Below are 22,085 nucleotides of genomic sequence, written 5' to 3' on the forward strand. Positions count from 1 at the left end.
AAAACTATTCTCCAGGCTTCTGGGTGGCTCAGTCTGTTAAGCCTCTGCCTCGGGCTCAGGTCATGATCCTGGGGTCCGGGGATCAAGCCCCTTCTCCGGCTCCCTGCTCTGCAGGGAGTCTGCTTGTCCCTCTCCTTGGGCCCGCTCGTGCTCTCGGCCTCTCTCTCTCAAATAAATAAAATCTTTAAAAAAAAAACAACAACCCTGTTCTCATGCCTTTCTTTTTTTTTAAGAGGGGGAAAGTGAATGTGGGTGAGTGGAGGGGGGTCCCGTGGGAGGGGTGCAGAGAGAGAATCTTAAGCAGGCTCCACGCCCAGCCCAGAGCCTGAGGGGCAGCAGGGTTCGATCTCAGGACCCTAAGATCATGACCTGAGCAGAAATCAGAATTCTGATGCTTGATGGACTGAGCCACCCAGGCGCCCCTCTCGTGCCTTTTTTTTTTTTAAAAGATTTTATTTATTTATTTGAGAGAGAGAGATTGAAAGAGAGAGAGCACAGGAGAGGGGGGAGGGTCAGAGGGAGAAGCAGACTCCCCGCTGAGCAGGGAGCCCGATGCAGGACTCGATCCCGGGACTCCAGGATCATGACCTGAGCCGAAGGCAGTCGCTCAACCAACTGAGCCACCCAGGCGCCCTCATGCCTTTTTTAATAGCAAAATATTTAAGAATTATGAAGAAAACCCTTTTAAGTCTTTTTTTTTTTTAAGATTTTATTTATTCGACAGAGAGAGACACAGCGAGAGAGGGAACACAAGCAGGGGGAGTGGGAGAGGGAGAAGCAGGCTTCCCGCTGAGCAGGGAGCCCGATGCGGGGCTCGAACCCAGGACCCTGGGAGCATGACCTGAGCTGAAGGCAGACGCTTAAAGACTGAGCCACCCAGGCGCCCCAAAACCTTTTTTAAATCTTAAAGTTGTAAATGTTGATGGAACATTTTAAGTACAAATATTGAATGCAAGAAAAATAAACTCTGACTTGATGTTTAAAAGCAAAATAAAATATTTTTTTAATATTTCAACTATAGTCAGCCTACAACACCAGTGTTCTGATGTATAGACCTGCTCTGGGGTAAATGTGGCAAGAGGATTGTTTAATTTAGGTTATATTTGCTTAACTTGCATCCACATACCATCAAAATCAGTTGAAAAGTGAAAAATAAAATAAATGTTTTTCTACATCACAAATTAGTGGTTTTTAATTGAAGTATTTTAATGAACTAAAAAATTCACCACTTATTTATATATATATATAATTTAAACATAATTTTTAAAAAATTAAATCTTACACAGCATCAGTTGTTTATGGATTTAAGTAAGAGTCTTTAGTATTTAGTATGTATTTTCCTCTTCACATAAAGGTTTGTAACCCGTCCTCTAAAGCTGCTAAGTAACATTTTAAAAATATTATAGTTTTAAGAAATTCTTTTTTTTTTTAAGATTTTATTTATTTATTTGACAGAGAGAGACACAGCGAGAGAGGGAACACAAGCAGGGGGAGTGGGGGAGGGAGAAGCAGGCTCCCCGCTGAGCAGGGAGCCCGATGCGGGGCTCGATCCCAGGACCCTGGGATCATGACCCGAGCCGAAGGCAGACGCTTAAAGACTGAGTCACCCAGGCGCCCCAAGAAATTCTTTCAAATAGTTTTTTTCCCCCCAAGAGAAAAATAGTATTCTTTAAATGGTATTATTTGGACCTAAATGTGTAGAAGTTAAAATCATCTCAAACAAGAACAGTGGGCTGCTCAAGGTAGCATATATAAGCCAGGATCCAAGAAAGTGATCTAGTTTACTCAGAACTGACGAGATTCGGCGGGAAGTGACCCCTCTAACTAAACCTACAAGGGACCAGTAAGCAGAGTGTCAATGTATTTCTTTCAGTGTGAAATGTCCCTTCCTTAGGAGTGGATTATACATCTCTATTCTCTAGGGGTATCCTGTTTCCCAGCATTAAGTCAATGGGAAACTGAATTGCTAATCAAAATGTTGTTGGGTTCTGAATCAGAATCCCAGGGTGAAAACTGCATGATCTTAGAGACTTTTCATGAGAGTGAGAAGAACTAAGTCTTCTCCTGCCAGAGTCTGTCGTTCTAGTGATGGCAAAGTCGTATCCATCAGATGTGATGGTGGTTTACACTGGGAAGTCCCACATTGACTCAAACAAATGCATTGACTCTCCATTTTCTGTAGTTAGATTACAAGCAATTTCCTTAAATCGCTTTTGATAGAAGGTAGATAAAAAAAAGAAGGTAATTTAATTATAACATGCTCTGCATGGAACACCATCCTCCTGGTACTTTACCGTGATTTCCCTAGTTTGGTTCCAGCAGATTATTTTGCACCCTTCTTTAGAAATGTTTCTACCTGAGGATGACCTTGCTTGCATTTGGCTGGATCCCAGGTTTGCTTTGGAACACGCTGACAAATTGACTCTTGGGACACCTTCTGATTCTGCAAGCCATTACAGGTTGATCCTAACCAGCTCCACTCTTTAATTTTTTGGAAGGTCAATATATCGAGGTAACAAATTCAGAAAACTAGTTCTCCATTAGGCTTCCCTGTTCCTTTCACAAATCTTACTATTCTACTTTGCGTATAGTTTTAAAGAGGACTTTGATTAACGTTTTGTCCCATTTATAAAACCAGTTAAACAATTCTAAATGTGATAAACTACATTCATAAATTTAATATATATTTTTTTACCTTTTACTCATCCTGTGGATCTGTATTTGCCATCTCCACTTTTCTCACTTTATTTTGAAAAGAAAATCATGCCTACAGAAAGGGGAAATGGTTCAACATTCACCCATATACCCTTCACCTAGATTTGCCTATCGTCAATGTTTTGCCACATTTGCTTTATTTCTCTATAATTTTTAAAAAATAAGTTGTAGATACCATGACATTTAAACCTTCAGTGCTTCAGCAAATACCAACTGAAAACAAGGACATTTTTCTATATAACCACAAGGTCATTATGTCACCCAAGAAAGTTAACATTGATAAAGTAACCATGTTTAGTAAGAAGTCCCTCTTCAGTGGGCCCCTGGGTGGCTCAGCTGGTTAAGTGTCCAACTCTTGATTTTGGCTCAGGCAGTGATTTCTAGGGTCCTGGGATTGAGCTCTGCGTGGAGCCCCACCTCTGGCTCCGTGCTCAGCGCGGAGTGTGCGATTCCCTCTCTCCTTCCCCCTTCCCCTCCCCCCACTCACAAGCTCTTTAATATGAAATCTTAAAAAAAAAGTCCCTATTCAAACTTACCTAATTATCCCCAAAATGTCTTTTAGAGGGTGTTCTTTTTTTTAAAGATGTATTTATTTATTTATTTGAGAGAGAGAGAGAGAGAGAAAGAGAACAAGCAGGAGGGGCGGATGGAGAGGGAGACAGAATCTCAATGAGGGGCTCCACATGGGGCTCAATCTCATGACCCTGAGATGACCACCTGAGCTGAAACCAAGAGTCTGTTGCTTAACCAACTGCACCACCCAGGTGCCCCTAGAGTTTTGTTTTGTTTTTAAGCCCGGGATCCAATCACAGATTATTAATTTGGTCATCATGCCCCTTGGTACGCCTCTTTGGTCATTTGGTCATCATGCCTCTTTAGTTTTCTTTCCTTTAGGACAGTGTAGTCCCCTGCCTGTGTTTGCTTTCATGACATGGATATTTTTTAAGATTCAGGCCAGTTGTCTTGTATAATGTCCCACAATCTAGATTTGTCTTATTTCATCATGATTAATTCAGTGTAAATATTTTGGCAAGAATACTACAAATAGTATGTTCTTCTAATGACATCCATGACATGAGGAAGAATATGGTATTAGATAATCCCATTATTGGTAATGCTCATTGTGACCACGTGGTTAAGGTGGTGTCCATCAGATTTATTCATGAAAAAGTACCTTTCTGAAGCCCCTTTTTAAAAAAAGATTTTATTTATTTATTTGTCAGAGAGAGCGAGAGCACAAACAGGGGGAGCGGCAGGCAGAGGGAGAAGCAGGCTCCCCGCTGAGCAAGGAGCCCGATGTGGGACTCCATCCCAGGACCCTGAGATCATGACCTGAGCTGAAGGAAGCTGCTTAACCGACTGAGCCACCCAGGCATCCCCTGAAGCCTTTTATTTATTTATTTATTTTTAATTTTTTTAAAGGTTTTATTCATTTGACAGAGAGAGAGACACAGCGAGAGAGGGAACACATGCAGGGGGAGTGGGAGAGGGAGAAGCAGGCTTCCCGAGGAACAGGGTCCCCGATGTGGGGTTCGATCCCAGGACCTGGGATCATGACCTGAGCCGAAGGCAGACCCTTAACGACTGAGCCACCCAGGCACCCCCCCACCCCTGAAGCCTTTTAATTGAGGTGTGGAGAACAGGTGAATGTTCTGCTTCCCAGCAACTTTGTACCCAGCGGTGAAAATGCCTAAATCGATTATTACATGTGGTGGTTGCAAAATGATACTTTCCTCATCATACCTTCCTTCTAAATTTTTTAGCTGGCATTCTTCTGTAAAGAAGAGCTTTCCCTCCACATTCCTCCATCCCTTTTTCTTTGAGAATCCCTATGGACTTGGATTCTTTTTTTAGTCACTGGGTACCATGTTATTCTTTTTGATACTCATATTCTGCTAGATTTGCTTAGTAGGAGCCCCTTCATGTGCCAATTTTACAGAGTTTATTGGCTTGGGTGTCCTTTTGACATATCTCAATAGTTCAGGATTTCTGAACCAATTGACAAGAAATCTGGGCTATCCTGATTGGGTTACTGATCAAGATCTATCTATGGAGTTGGCAAGGTATCCCTCCAATGACATAGGATCTTTGGGAGAAGGTTGGATGCTTGGAAAAAATTAGGCTTCTTTTATGAAGGCAAAAAGATAAGAGATGGTGGGCTTAAGCTGGGTTGACAACTAACAGCTCACCAATAATTTGATGTAACCATATTTAAAGAAGTATATGAATTCAGCAAACTCCATTCCAGAGAACACTACTGGAACAGTGATTTTCTATTTAGCAAGCCAAACTTCTGACACTTCAACTCTGCCTCTCTATGAGTCCCTAGGAAGCAGTGTTGTATTTTTGGGGAGATAGCCTTTACCTTTCTGAACAGCTGGGCACAAGGTCTGTTTGCAGACGTCCCATAGAAAACCAGGCAAGTACCTAATGTCATCAAGTTCCTGAATTTCTTTTTTTTAAGATTTATTTATTTGAGAGAGAGAGAGGTAGGGAGGGGCAGAAGCAGAGGGAGAGAAAAATCCCAAGCAGATTCTAAGCAGAACCTCGATCTCACAACCCCAAGATCAGGACCTGATCTGGAACCAAGTCAGATGCTCAGCTGACCTCACCACTCAGGTGCCCCAAGTTCCTTTCTAACATGAGCCAGTAGCCTGAGGATTTTCCAAATCAACCCACTTTAGAATCAAGTTTATTTCTGGACAGGCTTCAAAGATTGGTGGATTCCAGGGCTCCTCCATGTTTCAATGTACAAGTGGGAGAACTTTGGCCCATCTGGTCCATCTAAGTCCCTAAGAATCTCTCTGAAAATGAAACCACAACTTCAGTGAGACTCTGAATTTAATCAAACACTAGTCTCCCAGGAAAGGTGTCATACACCCGTGTTGGGCATGGATTCCCAGCTTACCAGTACTGTCATAGCATCAATACTGATGATTTCTATGTCAAATGTCTTATAGTATGCTTTTGTAAGCCTTATCAAAACTTATCTTTTTAATTTTAAATATATACTTAATTTTTTCCCTTAAGTTATATACCAATGAATAATTTATGTGTTGTTCGCAGGAACTTAAGACCAGATTTTTTTTTTTTAAAGATTTTATTCATTTGAGAGAGAGAGAGAGACAAAGCACAAGCAGTGGGGAGAGGCAGAGGGAGAAGCAGGCTCCCTGCTGAGCTGGGAGCCCGATGTGGGGCTCAATCCCAGGATCTGGAGATCGTGACCTGAGCTGAAGGCAGACGCCCAACCATCTGAGCCACCCAGGTGCCTCAAGACCAGCTTTTTAACTGTAATCTTTAACAACAATATTTAATAGCTCTTAAATGCACCGTCTAACTAAACAAAAAATTATTTTTGAGGTACCTTAAATCCATGACAATTTAAGTGATCAAAAGTATAGACTGTAAGAACAATGGCATTGGACACACATTGTTTCCCTGGCATCCACGTTTCCCTCACTTCCTTCCAACAGCCCTGGATTTTTCTTGGTGGGTGGGGGGACCCACATGGTTCTGAGGAACCTGACTCCACTTCTGAGGCTCCAGTGAATAATCAGTAATGGGCATGTAACCTAGGCCAATTCATTCAGAATGGATCTCAGGACTGGTCTGGCAATATTGGGACACGGGTGTTTACAGGTGTTTTCTTTTCCCTTCTAGATATGAACAAAGATTCAGGTGACCCCAGGAGTAGTTGGCAGTTACTTTTGGTTCCTAGAGCATTATTCATTCACTTGTTTATTCAGCAAACATTTATTAACATCTACTGTGTTTTCGATATCAAGATATAAAACTGAGTACAAAGTACATTAAGATATTTATTTTCTAATGGAACAGAGAGGTGTAATGGGAGAGGGAGCAAATAAGTCAACATTCACAAAGACTGAAAGAACAGATTCTTGGTGTGGATCAGATTAGTTGCTTCATCTGAGCTAGAAATAGCTGTATTTGGGAATCCTCCTTATAGAGTTGATAATCATGATTAGTCTGCTCTGAACCATCCAATTAACTGTGCTTTTACTGAAATTCCTTACAGTAACCTGATAACAAAAGGAAGGGTTGCAGAGTCTCCTCAATCCTCAATCACTGGCTAGTGTCTTAAGCCAAAGTAGAATCTTCACTTGAAACCAGTCTTCTGCTTACATATAAATATTTGGATAGTAATGTCAATATCATGTTTCATAGCTAAAGAGGCAAGTAAGACACATGGAATATGCATTAAATAGTATATTGAATATGCCTTAAATATCATCTGGAGACAAGAGACAGTAGCACTATGCGTCCTTAAAGACGTCTTTTATGGTATATATCCCTCTGTGAACAACTTAGATACAAATGCCCCCACCATTACCACAATACCAATATCTGGCCCCTCTGAATAATTATCCAGGGAATATGTAAAATACCAGAGAATCTAGAGCAAGTCTTCTCAATTGGTAGGCCTGGTGGGAGGAATACCTTCCTAGGGCGTCTTATTAGAATCATCTGGGTAGTTTTCCCCAACTAAACACACCTACACCTCATCCTGGGATTTCCATTTGGGCCACTCCCAGAAAGGTACTTCAGGAGTACATCCCTCTTCCCCAATGAAGGTGTTCTCTCTCTCACTTATAAAAGGTGGAAAAAAAGTTGAGCCTTGGTCTAGTGAATTGCAGTATGGAGAGAGGGCTGTGAAATAGTGCACATTTAGGGGGATAAATAGCAAATTGTCCAGCTGATGGAAGACAACCAGAATCATTAAATCATTGTATATATGTCATATATATGCAAAAGCTTTGATCACTGAATTTTCCAATATTGGCCAAAGATAGAACAAAAGTCATCATTCTATTTTACAAATCTGAGTTCTAATACAAAATTTATGGGTCAAGTATCGCTGAGAGCTCCTACCAAATGGCTTCTTGTTGCCAAGGAAAATGTAAAGACCTTTTGCCTGGGTCACATGTAAAAATCACCTCCCAACATATATTATCTTACTACATGAGATACATGGATCTAGACAGGTGACTCAATAGGAAGCTGTCAGTATCTAGCTAGACTAATATAATTATTGGTTGCCTAAAGTATTTCAGCCTAAGCTTTAGAAATGTGGGAGATAGATGAGATAAGGTAGAAAATTCCAGGGAAGTTGAAGAGGACAGCAGAAGGGAGCAAGAATTGTTAATAAAAGTCCTCACAAAGTTTTCTCCTGATTGTAGCAATTTCTACATTACACCCAAAGAATGCAAGGAAATGATAAGTTCCATGGAAGAATGGCTTTCATGTACTTTGCCAGTCTCAAATGTGTTGAAAATAATTCCCTCGCCCTGTTTTCTTGCTGAACCTGATTTAGGCTTCAGTTCAGCCTTTTACTCAATTTTAAATTAGCTTCTTAGGATATAAAGTTGTGAGATAAAGGGCTCAGCATATGCTCTCCCATAGATGTCCCAACATTTCAGAGTTACCGTGTCATTCTTATTTTTTACATACTCCTACTATATAGCCGGAGTAGGACTTAAAACATTAAGGATTTAAAAGCAAGCCCACCTTTTCAAAAATTAACCCTCAGAAGACCCAGATGGGTATTAAAAATTGGGGTTATGTTGGAAAAAAGCTACAATGTGAGACATTTTGAAGGTCCTCAACCTTAAAAATGTAACAAAACTAAAAAAAAAAAAAAAAGTTGAAAGCCTGTCAAGGTGGTAGCCTATTAAGTTCCTGCAATCACAGGGGATTTACACCGGCACAAGGACCCAAAATGTTAGTGTTAAGCACAGATACGTTATTTAGTAAATAAAATGATCCCCAAAAGATGGAGGCTGGGGGGTGGGGGCCGAGAGGGACTTTTGCTAAACTGTCGTGGAGAAAATTTCCAAAGAGCGTTACAGATCAGAGGCAACCGTTAGGCCAGAGGCGTCCACATCAGCGCGTCCCCCCTGGGCCCAGAGGCCGCGGAACTCCCTCGGGTCTGGTCGCCTCTGCGCCCCCGCGGCCGCGCGTCCCCATCTCCGCTCTGTGCAGCCAGCACCCGGCGTGGGCGCTGGCTCGCGATCGTGGCGTCCGGGCTCCCCAACCACAGCCACAACCCTGCCTCCCGACCCACCTCCCCGATTCGCAACTCAGAGAGCCAACACGACCGATCCCTGTGAAGCTGTGGTGGGAATTATGCCTCTGCTGACTCCCCGAAAGTCGGCCGGGCTCTGGAGGACTGAAAGAGCTCGTCTTGGGGTTAGCGCGCTCAGTTCAGAGGAACCTCAGCGCCCGGGACACGTTCGATGCGGCCGTGGAGGAAACCGCCGAGGCGGGGCGGCGGCCCACGCGAGGAGACAGAGCAGGGGAGTCAGTCGTCAAAAGTCGGCCTAGGGCCCTGGGAAGACATGAAATTCCCCCCTCAGTCCTCTCACGTGGGCCTCGCACGTTCCTCGTCGCGCTCGGGCGCACCTAGCCACCGCCCCACCCGCGTCCTACCCTAAACTGGCAAAGACCCGATATTAGGACCGCGCGGAAGCCGGAGAGCGAGCGAGCGAGCGAGAGAGAAGGGAGGGAGAGGGGGGAGAGAGAGAGAGACAGAGAGAGGAGAGAGAGGAGAGAGAGAGAGAGAGAGAGGAGAGAGAGGAGAGAGAGGAGAGAGAGGAGAGAGAGGAGAGAGAGAGGAGAGAGAGAGACCGAGACCGAGAAAGAGAAGGGCGATCGGGTAGCAGTTGGGCGTGGCTTCTCTGAGAGGCGGTCCCTGAGGGCGGGGAGAACTACGCAACGATCGACTCTGGCTGCTGATTGGCTGAGGTGCCTGCGCCCGCAAGCGTCTCCTCCCGGTCCGGGCGCTCCTCCTCCTCTCCCATCCGCTGGGTCCACACCAGCTCGCGAGGGAACCGCTCAGGCTCCGCCGCCCCAGCCCAGTGCGGACGACGGGAGAGAGGGAGGAGGAAGGCGAACACACTCGCTTGCTTGCTCCCACCCGCACTCGGGCCCCTAGAGCCGGCGCGGAGCCCAGGGGGAGGAGCCGCCGCGGGCACGCCCCGCCTCCGGCCCGGGAAGACGACGCCAGCGACCCGGCCGGCCGGCCACCGCCCCCCTCGCCGGCCGAGACCCGCCCCCGGCCCCGGCCCCGGCCCCGGCCCCGGCCCCGGCCCCGGCCCCGGCCGTCCCCTGGCGGCATGGAGGGGCCCCGCTCTTGACGGCCGCGCCGCCGCCTCGGCCCCCGCCCCCCCTCCCGGCCCCGCCCGCCTGCCCGCCCCCGCTCGCATGTCCGTGCCGCCTTAGCCGAGGATGCTGAGGATGAAGCTGCCGCTGAAACCGACGCACCCCGTGGAGCCGCCGCCCGAGGCGGAGGAGCCCGAGGCAGACGCACGGCCGGGCGCAAAGGCGCCGCCGCGCCGCCGTCGAGACTGCCGTCCCCCGCCGCCGCCCGCGGGCCCGCCGCGGGGCCCCCCGCCGCCGCCGCCGCCACCGCCGCCTGCGTCTCCGCCGCCGCCCCGGGGGCTAGGGCCGCCTGTTGCTGGCGGAGCAGCGGCGGGGGCGGGCATGCCGGGTGGCGGCGGCGGCGGGCCCGCGGCGGCGCTGCGCGAGCAGGAACGAGTGTACGAGTGGTTTGGGCTGGTGCTGGGCTCGGCGCAGCGCCTGGAGTTCATGTGCGGGCTGCTGGACCTGTGCAACCCGCTGGAGCTGCGCTTCCTCGGCTCGTGCCTGGAGGACCTGGCGCGAAAGGACTACCACTACCTGCGCGACTCAGAGGCCAAGGCCAACGGCCTCTCGGACCCGGGGCCGCTGGCCGATTTCCGAGAGCCGGCCGTGCGCTCGCGCCTCATCGTCTACCTGGCGCTGCTGGGCTCGGAGAACCGTGAGGCCGCCGGCCGCCTGCACCGCCTCCTGCCCCAGGTGGACTCGGTGCTCAAGAGCCTGCGCGCGGTTCGGGGTGAGGGTTCGCGGGGAGGCGCGGAGGACGAGCCCGGCGAGCGCCAGGAGGACGGCGAAGGCGAGGAGGACGCGGAGAAGGACGCGGAGAAGGACGGTTCCGGCCCGGAAGGCAGCGGCGCCGAGCCCCGGCCCGGCAGCGGGCTGGGCTTCAGGGCGCAGGAGGAACTGCTGCTGCTCTTCACCATGGCTTCGCTGCACCCGGCGTTCTCCTTCCACCAGCGGGTCACCCTGAGGGAGCACTTGGAGAGGCTCCGCACTGCGCTCCGCGGGGGCCCCGAGGACGCAGAGGTGGAGGTGGAGCCGTGCAACTTTGCCAGCCCCCGGGCCCAGGTAAGGCGCGCGAGCCTCCCAGCACCCGCGTTGCGGTCACCGCCCCGGCGGCCTCCCTGGCCTGGCTTTCGGACGGCCCTTGGCCGAGCCTCAGCCCGGGGCAGGTGGCTCGGAATCCCCACCCCACGGCTTCCAGCCCCGTTAATACTAATTTTCGTTCTGCTGGGCGGTTCAGTTCCACTCTCCCACCCTCACCGCCCCCCCCCCCCCCCATGCACACTCAGGCACCCGCCATAACAGAATGCTCTAGAAGTCTCTTCCGTGCCGGAGTTGCCACGGAAAACATGGAACTCTCAGCCTGGTCCCCCTCTCGGAGGAAGGGTCTCGGGACATTTTTGGCTCGGAGCATCTGTCGCCCTGGGTGGTGGGAAAGGCGCAGCGCTAGAGGTGTCTGTGTTAGCCTCAGTCTAGCCCCGGGCAGCGCCTTCTCTTTCTCGCCATCTGGCGCTCTGGTTGCAGTTTTGAAGCTCTGCCTTCTCCCCTCGCTGAGGTGTTCTAAAGGTGCGCTCTCGGCGTGCTGCCCTTGTCTTCAGCACAAAGGGGCTCTTTCTGCTCAGTGAATGCCCGAGTTTTATTAAAAGGGGTCGCAGGGCTTTTGGCTCTTGCTGCTAACTTGATGTTCCCAGAAAAAAACCTGATGTGGAGAGCGGCGAATTGACTCAGACTAGGTATCAGTAGCGCAGGTTGTCTGGGTCAAGAAACCTCTCCCGGAGCGGGCTGCTTACACCTTTTACTTCTGGCATAACTTATTTTCTGTCTATTGAGTCTTGCCTACAGATTTGAGTCCGGGGGTATTTGTTGGGCCTTTAATGTAGGCATAAATGTTGTTTTCTAAAAGTTGTTAAGCCGAAATGTAGTAGACAAGAATCCAGATGAGTCACTTGTCTCAAACATGAAGGTGAAGTGAAATTTTATAGAGCCGTGAAAGCAATTTAATAATAATTTAGGCCCGGTATAAAAGTCCTTGATTGTAATAACTTAATGGAGGAGAGGAGAGTAGGTTTCAGAGTAAAAGCTAGGTACAGTAAGTTTATTTTCGGGGTTTACAGTCTTAAAAGGTACTAATTTGGTTGCCATACTTTTCAACGTAGGTGATCTCCAGGATGATATATTGGAAAGGGGGATTATTTTTCTCCTTCCTTTCTTGAAAGCTAATTCAACTTACGTATCTGCTGTCATTCAATACTCTGGAACTAAAACTGGGCATCGTATTTTTCCAAAGGCTGTGTGGACTCAGTACCCATTGAATCAAGGAATTTGGGGGCTGGAAGGGATTTAGCGATAAACTAGGCTGAGCCCCTCCTTTTTAAAACGAGGCTTCTGTGAAGTGACTAACTCACATTTTAGGACATGTTTTATCAGACTCCAGTGTAGTGATGCTAATATCCAGTATTTTTTTGGTAAGCTTCAAATTTTGTCTTCCAGTGCCTATTTACTAATAATATGCAGCTGTGTATACTGTTGGTAAAAGCCCTTTTCCACTCTTAGCCTATTTACTGAAATAATTACAAAAAGTCCTATAAGCCACTTATTTTTGGAGAAGAAAGCCTGAAATCAGGGGCAATACTTTTATTTTTTAAAATTTTTTATATATTGTAAAGATCTTAGATTGTAGGTATATGAAAATGTCACACAGCGGAACAGTTTTATTCCATTCATATCATTCCAACAAGGGTAACCGATTTCTGATTTTAACTGCTAGGAGCCTCCCCCCCCCCTAAATTTTGCTTGTAATGAGAGGGTCGGAAGGCGACTAGAGAAAGGGAGAAATGCTTGCAAACTAGAGTAAAAGAGATTTTTCATCTTGACTGCAGTGTGTGGCCTTTTCTGGCAACCGGTGAGTGCTGGGAGGAGTGGGCAAAGTGAAGTTGGGCTTCCTGCCATTAATTTCAGCACATCGTTACTTCTCAGGCAGTACCCTGTGCTGAGGCCATCAGTTGAAGTGGGAGAATAAGTCATACGGGATACACGTACTACAGGTGACGCCGACGGCTATTTTTAGACACTGGTGGCGTGATGAACTTTTTCCTCGGGTACCTTAGGGTTACCGTAACAAATCATTCACGTCTCATTAAATTGTTCTGACCCCGCACTTTCTGCTTGTTAGCCTGGACTCTGAGGCCCTCAGCTGTGACTTGTTCTGGCCCTGAAGACATTTCCGCGGATCTTGTTGCTCCCAAGCTGTCACTCCAAAGGCAGCTGATGGGGGTGGATGGATTTGCATCTCGATTCGCTGCAGTCCAGACCAGCTGATGCTCGGCCCTGCGCCGCCGGTACGCTCCCGGTGGGGTAGGACCCACCTCGGAGTCTGCAGGGAGGTGCCCGAGTCTGGCACGTTCCTCGCGTGGACGCGACGCAGCGCGTCGGTGGGCCCCCCGGTCACGCGCCGCCTCGGAGAGGCCGACGCATTTGGGGACCCGTCCATCGGGGCTCCTCCCCTCCCCCTCCCCTCCCCCTCCCCTCCCCCTCCCCCTCCCCTCCCCTTCCCCCTCCCCCCTCCCCTCCCCTCCCCTCCCCTTCCCCCTCCCCCTCCCTGCAAGATGGCGGCCGCGGTCGCCCACGTGACTGGCGCGTCGGCCCCGCCCCTGGGAGGGCGGGCTGAGGCGGGGCCGCGCCTCCCGAGGTTCTCCCTTAGGCCTCCGCGGGCTGGGCCCCAACGCGGGGCAGAGCGGAGAACCACGTGGACGGTGGACTCAGGATGGCAGGGGGAGTTCGTGTGGCAGCCCTTTATTGCCCCGGAAGTAACCTTTTAGACACACGTGTGTAACTTTCGGCTAGTAATTATTCCATTTTTCACTACTTTAATCCATACTAAACGCATAAAGTGGGAACGTAATTTTCTTTTCCATTAGAATAAAAGTATACTATCCCCGAATAGTGTTTCTGGCTCTTTCAAGACTCTTATTCGATACCTAATATGCAGCAGCTTCTCTTTTAAAGTTTTCTGTAAAAAACTAGTAACGTTTGCAGAGAGAACATGTGTTTTAACGCGAATTTTATGTTGATTATATGCTTTCAAGTTGACCAGTCCCGGCAGCTGTTTAGTGACCTACCATGGTTACCATTGCTGACTAATAGTTGAGAGGGCAAGTCCACAAACTTAACCACTAGAATATACTAATTAGGTCATTTTAGAAAAATGAAGGAAAATTCAAGTAGATTTTTACATTTAAAATAATATTTCTCGAGTTTTTTTAATGAGATTTGGATAATGTTATGTGATTTAGAATAAATGTTACATTGGATTACAACTTAAATACTGCCTTTGGGAGACTTGTGCATAAAGTTCATCTTCTTCAACTGCTGTGGACTGCCAGTCACTTCTATAAAATTCATACAATATGCATTAACAGTGTCCTGGGAAATTTGTGTGATTGATGTAGTTTGCTGTGTTAATAAAGTTACAGACTGCCTGTATAGCGTAGCTGAAAAAAAAATTGGTTTTAAAAGGGGGTCCCTTATTAGGAACCCAAACTGTAAATGGCTTGTTAGCAATAGCGACAAAAAACTGCTTAAGTATTTTAAAAGATGCTAGTTTTGTCGCTGTTTCATTGAAAAGAGAAAGACAGCCAAGCTTCCTATCTTTGCATGCTTAAAGACTCTCCTAACTGCTCATGCAAATGGATATTCTAATTTGGGGGGGTTTAACCCCCCAATTAGCAACACAAAGGCCGAAGAAAAAGCATAAAATGCATAGACTATCATAGTAGTAGTTAGTGGTTAATATTGTGTGGCGGCGTTTCTCTGGAGATTGGGTTTTCAGTATCCTCAAAACATAGTTGCTTGGCAAATAGCTTGGATAAAACAGAAACTGAAAACTTTAGATAGTATTTAGTGTGGTAGGTAGTATTTAGTGTTATTTGAATTTGCAAGAAACATACCTGAACTCAAAAAAAAATTAAGTGGCCATGCGTGTTACAAAAATCAATGAAGATAACAAAAAACTGTTACTTTCTCATAGCATAGGTTAATTAATACGGTACTTGACAGAGTATCTCAACTCATTTTGATAGTACAGATAATGTACTGGTAGTGTTGGGGCCTGGAAAAAAAAAAGAGTTTTAACATAAATGCTCCTACTCTAAGATAACTCGAATGTGTACGTGGCAGCACTAATCCTGGTGAGAGCACTGACTGGAAATGAGAGGGGAGAGGTGAGTGGTCAGGATTCCTGTTATTCTATTGGGCACTAAAAAGATGCTTTCGAAAAGTGATTTTTAAGAAGAACGACTCTAAACTCCCAGGCAATAAATACCTTTATTTAATCGTTGGCCACCACTGGGAGATTTTAAACTGAATAGTATTACTCGAGCAGTGGGCGCTGAGAAGGCTTTCCTCCCTCCTACGGTGGGGATAATAACAGTACTTATGTGAGATTGTTAGGATCAAATGAACGAGTACTTGTAGAATGCTGTATGGCACATGATCTTCGATAAGTGTTAGCAATTATAAGTAAAAGTTAGAAAGTCTTGTCTGGAAGATAGCGGTAGAGGCATGGGAATAGCATCACACAAATTACCAGTGGGGGAGAGAACCAGCCGTATCTTTTATGGGAAATTTTAGGTGGGTTTGGCTGCAGCAAAGTATAAGAGCAGTTCAGTTAATAAAGGCCGTTTGGAAGAGGCTTTTAGAATATCAGAGTTAGTGATTATTATAGTAGCAAATGGGAGCTCCTGGTACCCTTCTCCAGTTACTTCTGTTTTTCTGTGTAGTGATTTTTTCAGGTAAGAACTCAAGGAAAGTCTTAACTTAGACCACAATAGGAGGAGAGGGTGGTAGAGATGGAGAGGAAGAAACTACTTATCCTCACATTAACTAGTGCGATGTATATATATAAATACACACACACACACACACACACACACACACACACACACACGCCTTTTGTTTGTACTACCTTTTATGATTTTTTTTGTGGGGGAGGGGACAGGAAGTGTGCCGTAGAGACGACCAAAAGCCTTGAAGAGTGACAGCCTGTTTGGCAGTAGACTTGACTTACGTTCCTGCTTTGCCACTCGCTCTGTGACATTAACCAGGCTATTTAAGTCCCTGAGCCTCAATCTGCAAAATGGGGATAATTTTCTTTTGAGGTTGTGATCGAATTGAGATAAGATGTAAAATAGTTTACATACTGTCTTGAGTACAAATTGTCTGTTGAGAATGATGCTCAATGCATTTTTCTTTTCCACTAAGATGTAGCCATCCACATTGTTACATCAGTTGTATTCAGGAATGGGCTGGGTTTTTTTCTTCCTACTTAATGAAAGTCCACATAATGTAGTAGTCTCCATATTGTTCTCTATTACCATAGCTCTAAATTGATTGGTGTTCAGGCAAGATGGGTAATTGGAAAGGTACTGTTTGAGACATTTACTTGGGGCAATTATTTTTAATTTTTTTTAAAGATTTTATTTATTTGACAGAGAAAGACACAGTGAGAGAGGGAGCATAAGCAGGGGGAGTGGGAGAGGGAGAAGCAGGCTTCCCGAGGAGCAGGGAGCCCGACGCGGGGCTCGATCCCAGGACCGTGGGTTCACGACCTGAGCCAAAGGCAGATGCTTTAACGACTGAGCCACCCAGGCGCCCCTATTTTTAATTTTTTAAAATTTATTTATTTGAGGGAGAGAGAGCACGGGTGCAAACTGGGCAGGGAGGGGGGTGCAGAGGGAGAGGGAGAGAGAATCTTAAGCAGATTCTGTGCTGAGCATGGAGCCCAACTCCGGCTCCATCCCATGATCCTGAGATCATGACCTGAACCAAAATCAGGAGTTGGGCCCTTGCTCGAATGAGCCAGCCAGGCACCCCTGGGACATTTATTTTTAATATTTATATTGTAAAGATCTGGTATGCCACAGATAAACCCAAAGGAAGCATTTCTCTGGGTCACAAATTATTAAAACATATTCTCTTGGGCGCCTGGGTGGCTCAGTTGGTTAAGTGACTGCCTTCGGCTCAGGTCATGATCCTGGAGTCCTGGGATCGAGTCCCGCCTCGGGCTCCCTGCTCAGCAGGGAGTCTGCTTCTCCCTCTGACCCTCTTCCCTCTCGTGCTCTCTCATTCTCTCTCTCTCAAATGAATAAATAAAATCTTTAAAAAAAATACATATTCTCTCCATAGTGGGTTCGGGGATAGAAATGGGGAATGTACATATTCTGATTTTGGATTATCAGTAACTCCCATGTACCCATAATCTACTTGTCTTTATCCAGTTTTCACATTTGGTTAGGAAACTATTCTATAATTTAAAGCTGTTTTGCAGTTTTGTTAGGTTATATAACTTTTTGTTACTTCAGAGCACAGCCTGAATAAAGGAACATTTTATGCTTTTTAAAATAAATCGGCTAATTTTCAAGCTTATTATTTTTGTCTTTCCTTGAGAAATATTAAGCTAATTTTTTTTTTTAAGAAAGAAGCAAAAAAGACATGCATCACCCTTGAAGCAGACTGAGCTTCGACTCTTTTTTTCATTATGGGGGACTGTGGAACAGCACTCCTCTTAGTCACAGAGAATGCTTTGTCACAAAGCCTCCTTCACGCAGTCTGTGTAAACAGTCACTCTAGAAGGGAAGTTCCTCATTGCGTATTGCTGTTACACGTGGCAGGGCTCCTGGGCACTTGGTAGGCCATTTCCCTTCTGTCCTTCCTATGCTCCAGGGAACCTTTGGCCTTTAATCCCCTTCTAAATGTCTTGGCTCGTTCAAAGTGTTTTATGCTTATTCAAGAAATAACTTACTTGAGGTCAGATTTAGGTTTTAAAAAGGTTGCTTCGGCAAGTTGTTTAGCTTTACAAGTTCCATGCTGCTCAGTAAAAAACAGGGATAACGTCACCATTTCTTGTATATAACTGCTGTGAGGATGAACCTGATCATGTGTATGAAAATGCTTGGTAAACAAGAGTGAGATGTGTACATCCCTGGATCTAGCCATTGTCCAAAGAGGGAATAGCACAGTTGGGTTGCAGTGGATGAACAGAAATGCGAAAGTTGGGAGAGCTGGTTAGGGGCTGGGTTACAGAGGGCCTTGACAGACCAGGGAAAGGAGTAGGTTGTCCGCAGGTTGCAGTGAAATTGAAAATTTGTGTGTATGTGCTGGTGGTGTGTCTTTCTGTCCACTGTCCACTGTCACTTTATGTGTAATGTGTATGAAAAGCATGAGACATTGATTAAAAAAAAAAAACCTTCCAGGCTAATCCAGTTCTCTCAGCAGTAGCATTATACCTCTAATCACTCTGATTCGCTTGACGACCTTAATCCTCCCTTCCCCTCATCCTTGCTGTCACCGTGTTCTTCCCGGACTTTATTCCTAACGGATTCCGCTGTTTGCAGCCTTCCCACCTCTTACCTGTGGGGTACCACTGCCAGATATGTCCTCCTAAAGCAGTGTTTAATCGAATCACATACCTTGCAGTGGCTGATGGAGCCTGGCCTCCGGTAAGTCTGTGGTCTTAAAATCCATCTCCCACTTTCTTCACACATCCCATCCTCATTCAGAGCTGGCCTGTGCCATCACCTCCTGCATGATGTTTGCTGGGATTGTCCCTGTGGCTGTCTTCTCCTAAGATTCTTTGGTGCCTCTGAATTCCAGCAGCATGTGTATTCTGTGCTGTAATTTTGGTACTTCTATGATTTTTTCCCCTATTTCTAAGAAAAACTTTACTTTGAAATATTCTGAACTTATAAAATTGACCTTTCTCCTAGATTTTAAGTTCCTCAAAGTCTTAGGCATCGTGTCTCATTTTTTTTTGTCAGCGTTGCATATATCATAAAAGCTCACTCGGAATTTCTTACGCTTAGCTTTTTAGATACAGCTCTGAGAAATACCAGATGATAAATTACTTTAAGACAAAGTATATCAGGAAGTGGTTTTTTTGTCTTGAATGAGTTATACTTCTCAGCTACTTTATAACAATCTTTGCAGCTCTATAGTACAGGCACAACTGTTTTGGAAATAATGAAAGGAATTGCTTCTTTAGGTAAAAGTGTGGAGCAGTATAGATTTGAACTGAATCTTCAATAGATGAATGCTCAGTAGTTGTGTTTATTAATTATTCTTCCCAAATCAGGCCATTTATAGTCCAAATTAAGCTTTTTGTGTGTGGGGGGGTATATAAATTGGGGCAAACCTACAGATGATGCTTTGATAGGGTGGAAAAAGTCATCAGTTACAAGCTAGTTTCTTACTTGAGTAATTGTTTGTAGTTTTCTGGTGTTGATCTCCCAATTTATGATTTGTTTGAGGAGTAGTAGGAGTCAGGTACACAGTAGTGAGATAGTATCTTGCTTAGGATCGGAAAGTTAAAAATCTTGGTCACTGAAGTGAGCCATCTACAGTCTAAGAATGGGGAATTTTTGCGTTTCTTGTTAGGAATATCTAAATTGGGATAGTTAAGAAACCTAACTTTCCCCCAGGATATTGTTTTTCGGGAGAGGAGGGTATCAAATGACTGAGATTCACTGGTGGTCCTTTAAGCAACAACAGGGTCACGTGTGTTTGGAGGGTACGTCTTGAGAAAGAGACCGTCAAGCTTACGGAGAGATTGCCTGATGAAAAGAGCCGTTTTGGGTGGTTTTGTTTGGGGAAGGTGCCTGTTCTAACAGGTGACGTTAAACACAAGTCCTAATGCAACGTTTCTCCACACTGTCCTATTTACCAACCTATCAATCAGTCACTGTCAAAAATCCTTTCTAAACTCTGTAAGCTTCCGTTTCTGCATAGTTCCAGGAACGTTTCCTCACTGGAGCTGAAGGCTGGGGCTCTGCTGCAGGAGCTGGAGGTCCCGGCAGTGCTGTGAGCTGTCGGGCTTCTGAGCCCAGGTCCTGCTTCCTACCAAGGACCCCTTGAGTCCCCTCCCTTTCATCTCCTGTGGGGTGGGGCAGGGCAGGAGAGGGGAGAGGGCATTTGGTAGGTATATATGGGCTGGGAAGGAAGGCACATTCTCTATAGATCTGCTGCTACTCATGCTCAGGGGTGTGTTCTTTTCACCTCCCCTAAAATGTCTGGTAAAGTGGGGATTTAAAGGTTTGGGGGGGTGCCTGGGTGGCTCAGTCGTTAAGCGTCTGCCTTCAGCTCAGGTCATAATCCCAAGGTTCTGGGATCGAGCCCCGCATCAGGCTCCCTGCTCCGTGGGAAGCCTGCTTCTCCCTCTCCCACTCCCCCTGCTTGTGTTCCCTCTCTCGCTGTGTCTCCCTGTGTCAAATAAATAAATAAAATCTTTAAAAAAAAAAATAAAGATTTGGGGGCTGCTAGCCCAGGGGATGTAGCAATTCCTGGTTCAGCGTGCTAGTTCTAGGGTACAAGAGGGGATCTTTTTCCCTTCTGTAGTAAGAAAGCAGAAGGTTGGTTGGTAAACACAGATGCTGGTTCTAAAGCGGGGGGGGGGGGGAGCCCAGCTTTGGTTTAAACTGGGAGGCTGTTTCTCGCCCCCCCCCACCTGCCTTCCATACCCTTGTAGTTTGTGGTCTAGGACAGTTTATAGTTCTCACCCATCCACCTGTCAGCTACAGATGCCTACTAGAGATTGCGCTATTCACATTGAAAGCAGAAACATGAAGGGAGTTTTACAAGGAAATCCTCGAGGCCAGTGACATTTTTCTGGGATGAAAACTACCACCCTTCTCCCCAGTAGGCTTCCCTATCAGCATTCTTTTGCAAGGGTCTTCTCTAATTGCACATCCTACAAGTTCAGTTCTCTGGAAAAGGCAATGACATCAACAATTTGAATGTTTTTTTAAATTTGTAATAAATTCATAGAGCTCCCCAGAACACATAGAGAGTTATGGTGATGTTCCCCCCCCCACCCCCCGTTCCACCCAGCCAGCTGCAGTCCAGCCCTGCTCTGCACAGGCCACCGCTTCGTGCACCCGGGTCACGTTGAGGAGACCTTGCAGAGGCGTGGTCACAGTGGCCACGGCCGGTCTGGGAGCTGTGGTGGCAGAGAGGACACACGGGTTCAGTGAACTGTGGGCCCCCCCCCCACATGTGACTGGGGTGCTTTAAACCCCTGCTTTAAGATGATCAGTTCTGCCACACTCATCTCATACTTTCTAGCCAAACAGAAGAAGAAGCTACAGGGGAGGTGAGCCCCGATCCCAGCAAGAACGCGCACGATGCCGTGCGGAGGCCGACTCCGGGTCTCCCTCCTCTGTCCTGTTGGCGCGGCAGGTGTCGGCAGCGGGGCTCTCCTGCGCTGCTCACCCGGCCCGTTTCTTCTCGCACGCCATTTGCCCTTTTTCAGTTGCTAGAAGGGGATGCCCGGCATTACCTTGGGTTGGGGCATGCTGTTTCATTAGCAGAAATGAGGCAAACGCCCGCCTGTTCTACCACATCCTCTCAAAGAGGCAGCAGGGACCTCTTCAGTTCTCCCCGACACCTTCCCTCTCCTTCCACCAAAATGGTTGGAATTTGACATCTTAGTCAGTGGTTCTAATAACTAATCATTTTCTCACATTCAAAGCAAGGCTTTCTGTGAATCTTGCTTAAATAATAACATGCTTTAGTTGGGACCCTGGTGATTGAAAGAAGAGAATTTAAAACCTACAACTATAACAAGTTATCCCCAGACCTAGGGGCTTAAACCAGCACCATTTTTTTATTATCTTGCAGAGTTCCGTGGGCTGGGGGTTTAGACCGGCAACTAAGAGCAAGGGCAGCTTCTGTCAGCCGCGGGGTTTCTGGAGATGTGGCTGGGCCTGCAGCCCTCTCTCTCCGTCCTCTGTCAGTGTGGTCTCTCTCGTGTGGCATCCTCGGGGCAAGTGCACTAGTACACGGTGGCTCGGGAGGCCCAGGCTGCAGGGCTTCTGGTGACCTGCCCTCAGCAATCCCAAATGTGCCTTTGCTCACATTCTGTGGGTCAGGCAAGTCTTGGAAAGCCGGCCGAGACCCACTGGCTGGGGAGTTAGATCCACCTTTCAGTGGGAGGGCCATCAAAGTATTTTTAGCTATATTTTATCTACCACAAAACCTTAATAGGATGTTGTGGTTAGATACTAATGTTAGTATTCAAAGTCTCATTTGATGAGTATAAAAAACTTCTGAAGAAGTTAGTAAATTAAAAAAAAAAACGCTTAGAAATTCTTAATTTCTTTATTTTTTAAATAGAGAACGTCTTGGTGTTTTTAAATTTAGTCTGCATCAGAGGACTAGAGGAA

General features: G+C 46.5%; 1 protein-coding gene across 6 annotated transcripts in view; it reads left to right on the forward strand.

Moving 5' to 3' along the window:
- Window positions 1-9,911: 9,911 nt before the first annotated feature.
- Window positions 9,912-22,085, forward strand: part of ZCCHC2 (zinc finger CCHC-type containing 2) — a 64,759-nt gene continuing 52,585 nt past the window's right edge. For all 6 annotated transcript variants that reach the window (XR_004819592.1, XR_004819591.1, XR_004819593.1 and 3 more), the window contains exon 1: window positions 9,912-10,938. Coding sequence is in view for 2 of the 6 variants with exons in the window: in XM_035723910.1 (XP_035579803.1) it covers window positions 9,961-10,938 (978 nt within the window). In the remaining 4 variants the exon portion in view is untranslated. The remainder of the gene's footprint in view (window positions 10,939-22,085) is intronic.

The sequence above is a fragment of the Zalophus californianus genome, chromosome 14 (assembly GCF_009762305.2).
Source record: "Zalophus californianus isolate mZalCal1 chromosome 14, mZalCal1.pri.v2, whole genome shotgun sequence".
Classification (NCBI taxonomy): Eukaryota; Metazoa; Chordata; class Mammalia; order Carnivora; family Otariidae; genus Zalophus; species Zalophus californianus.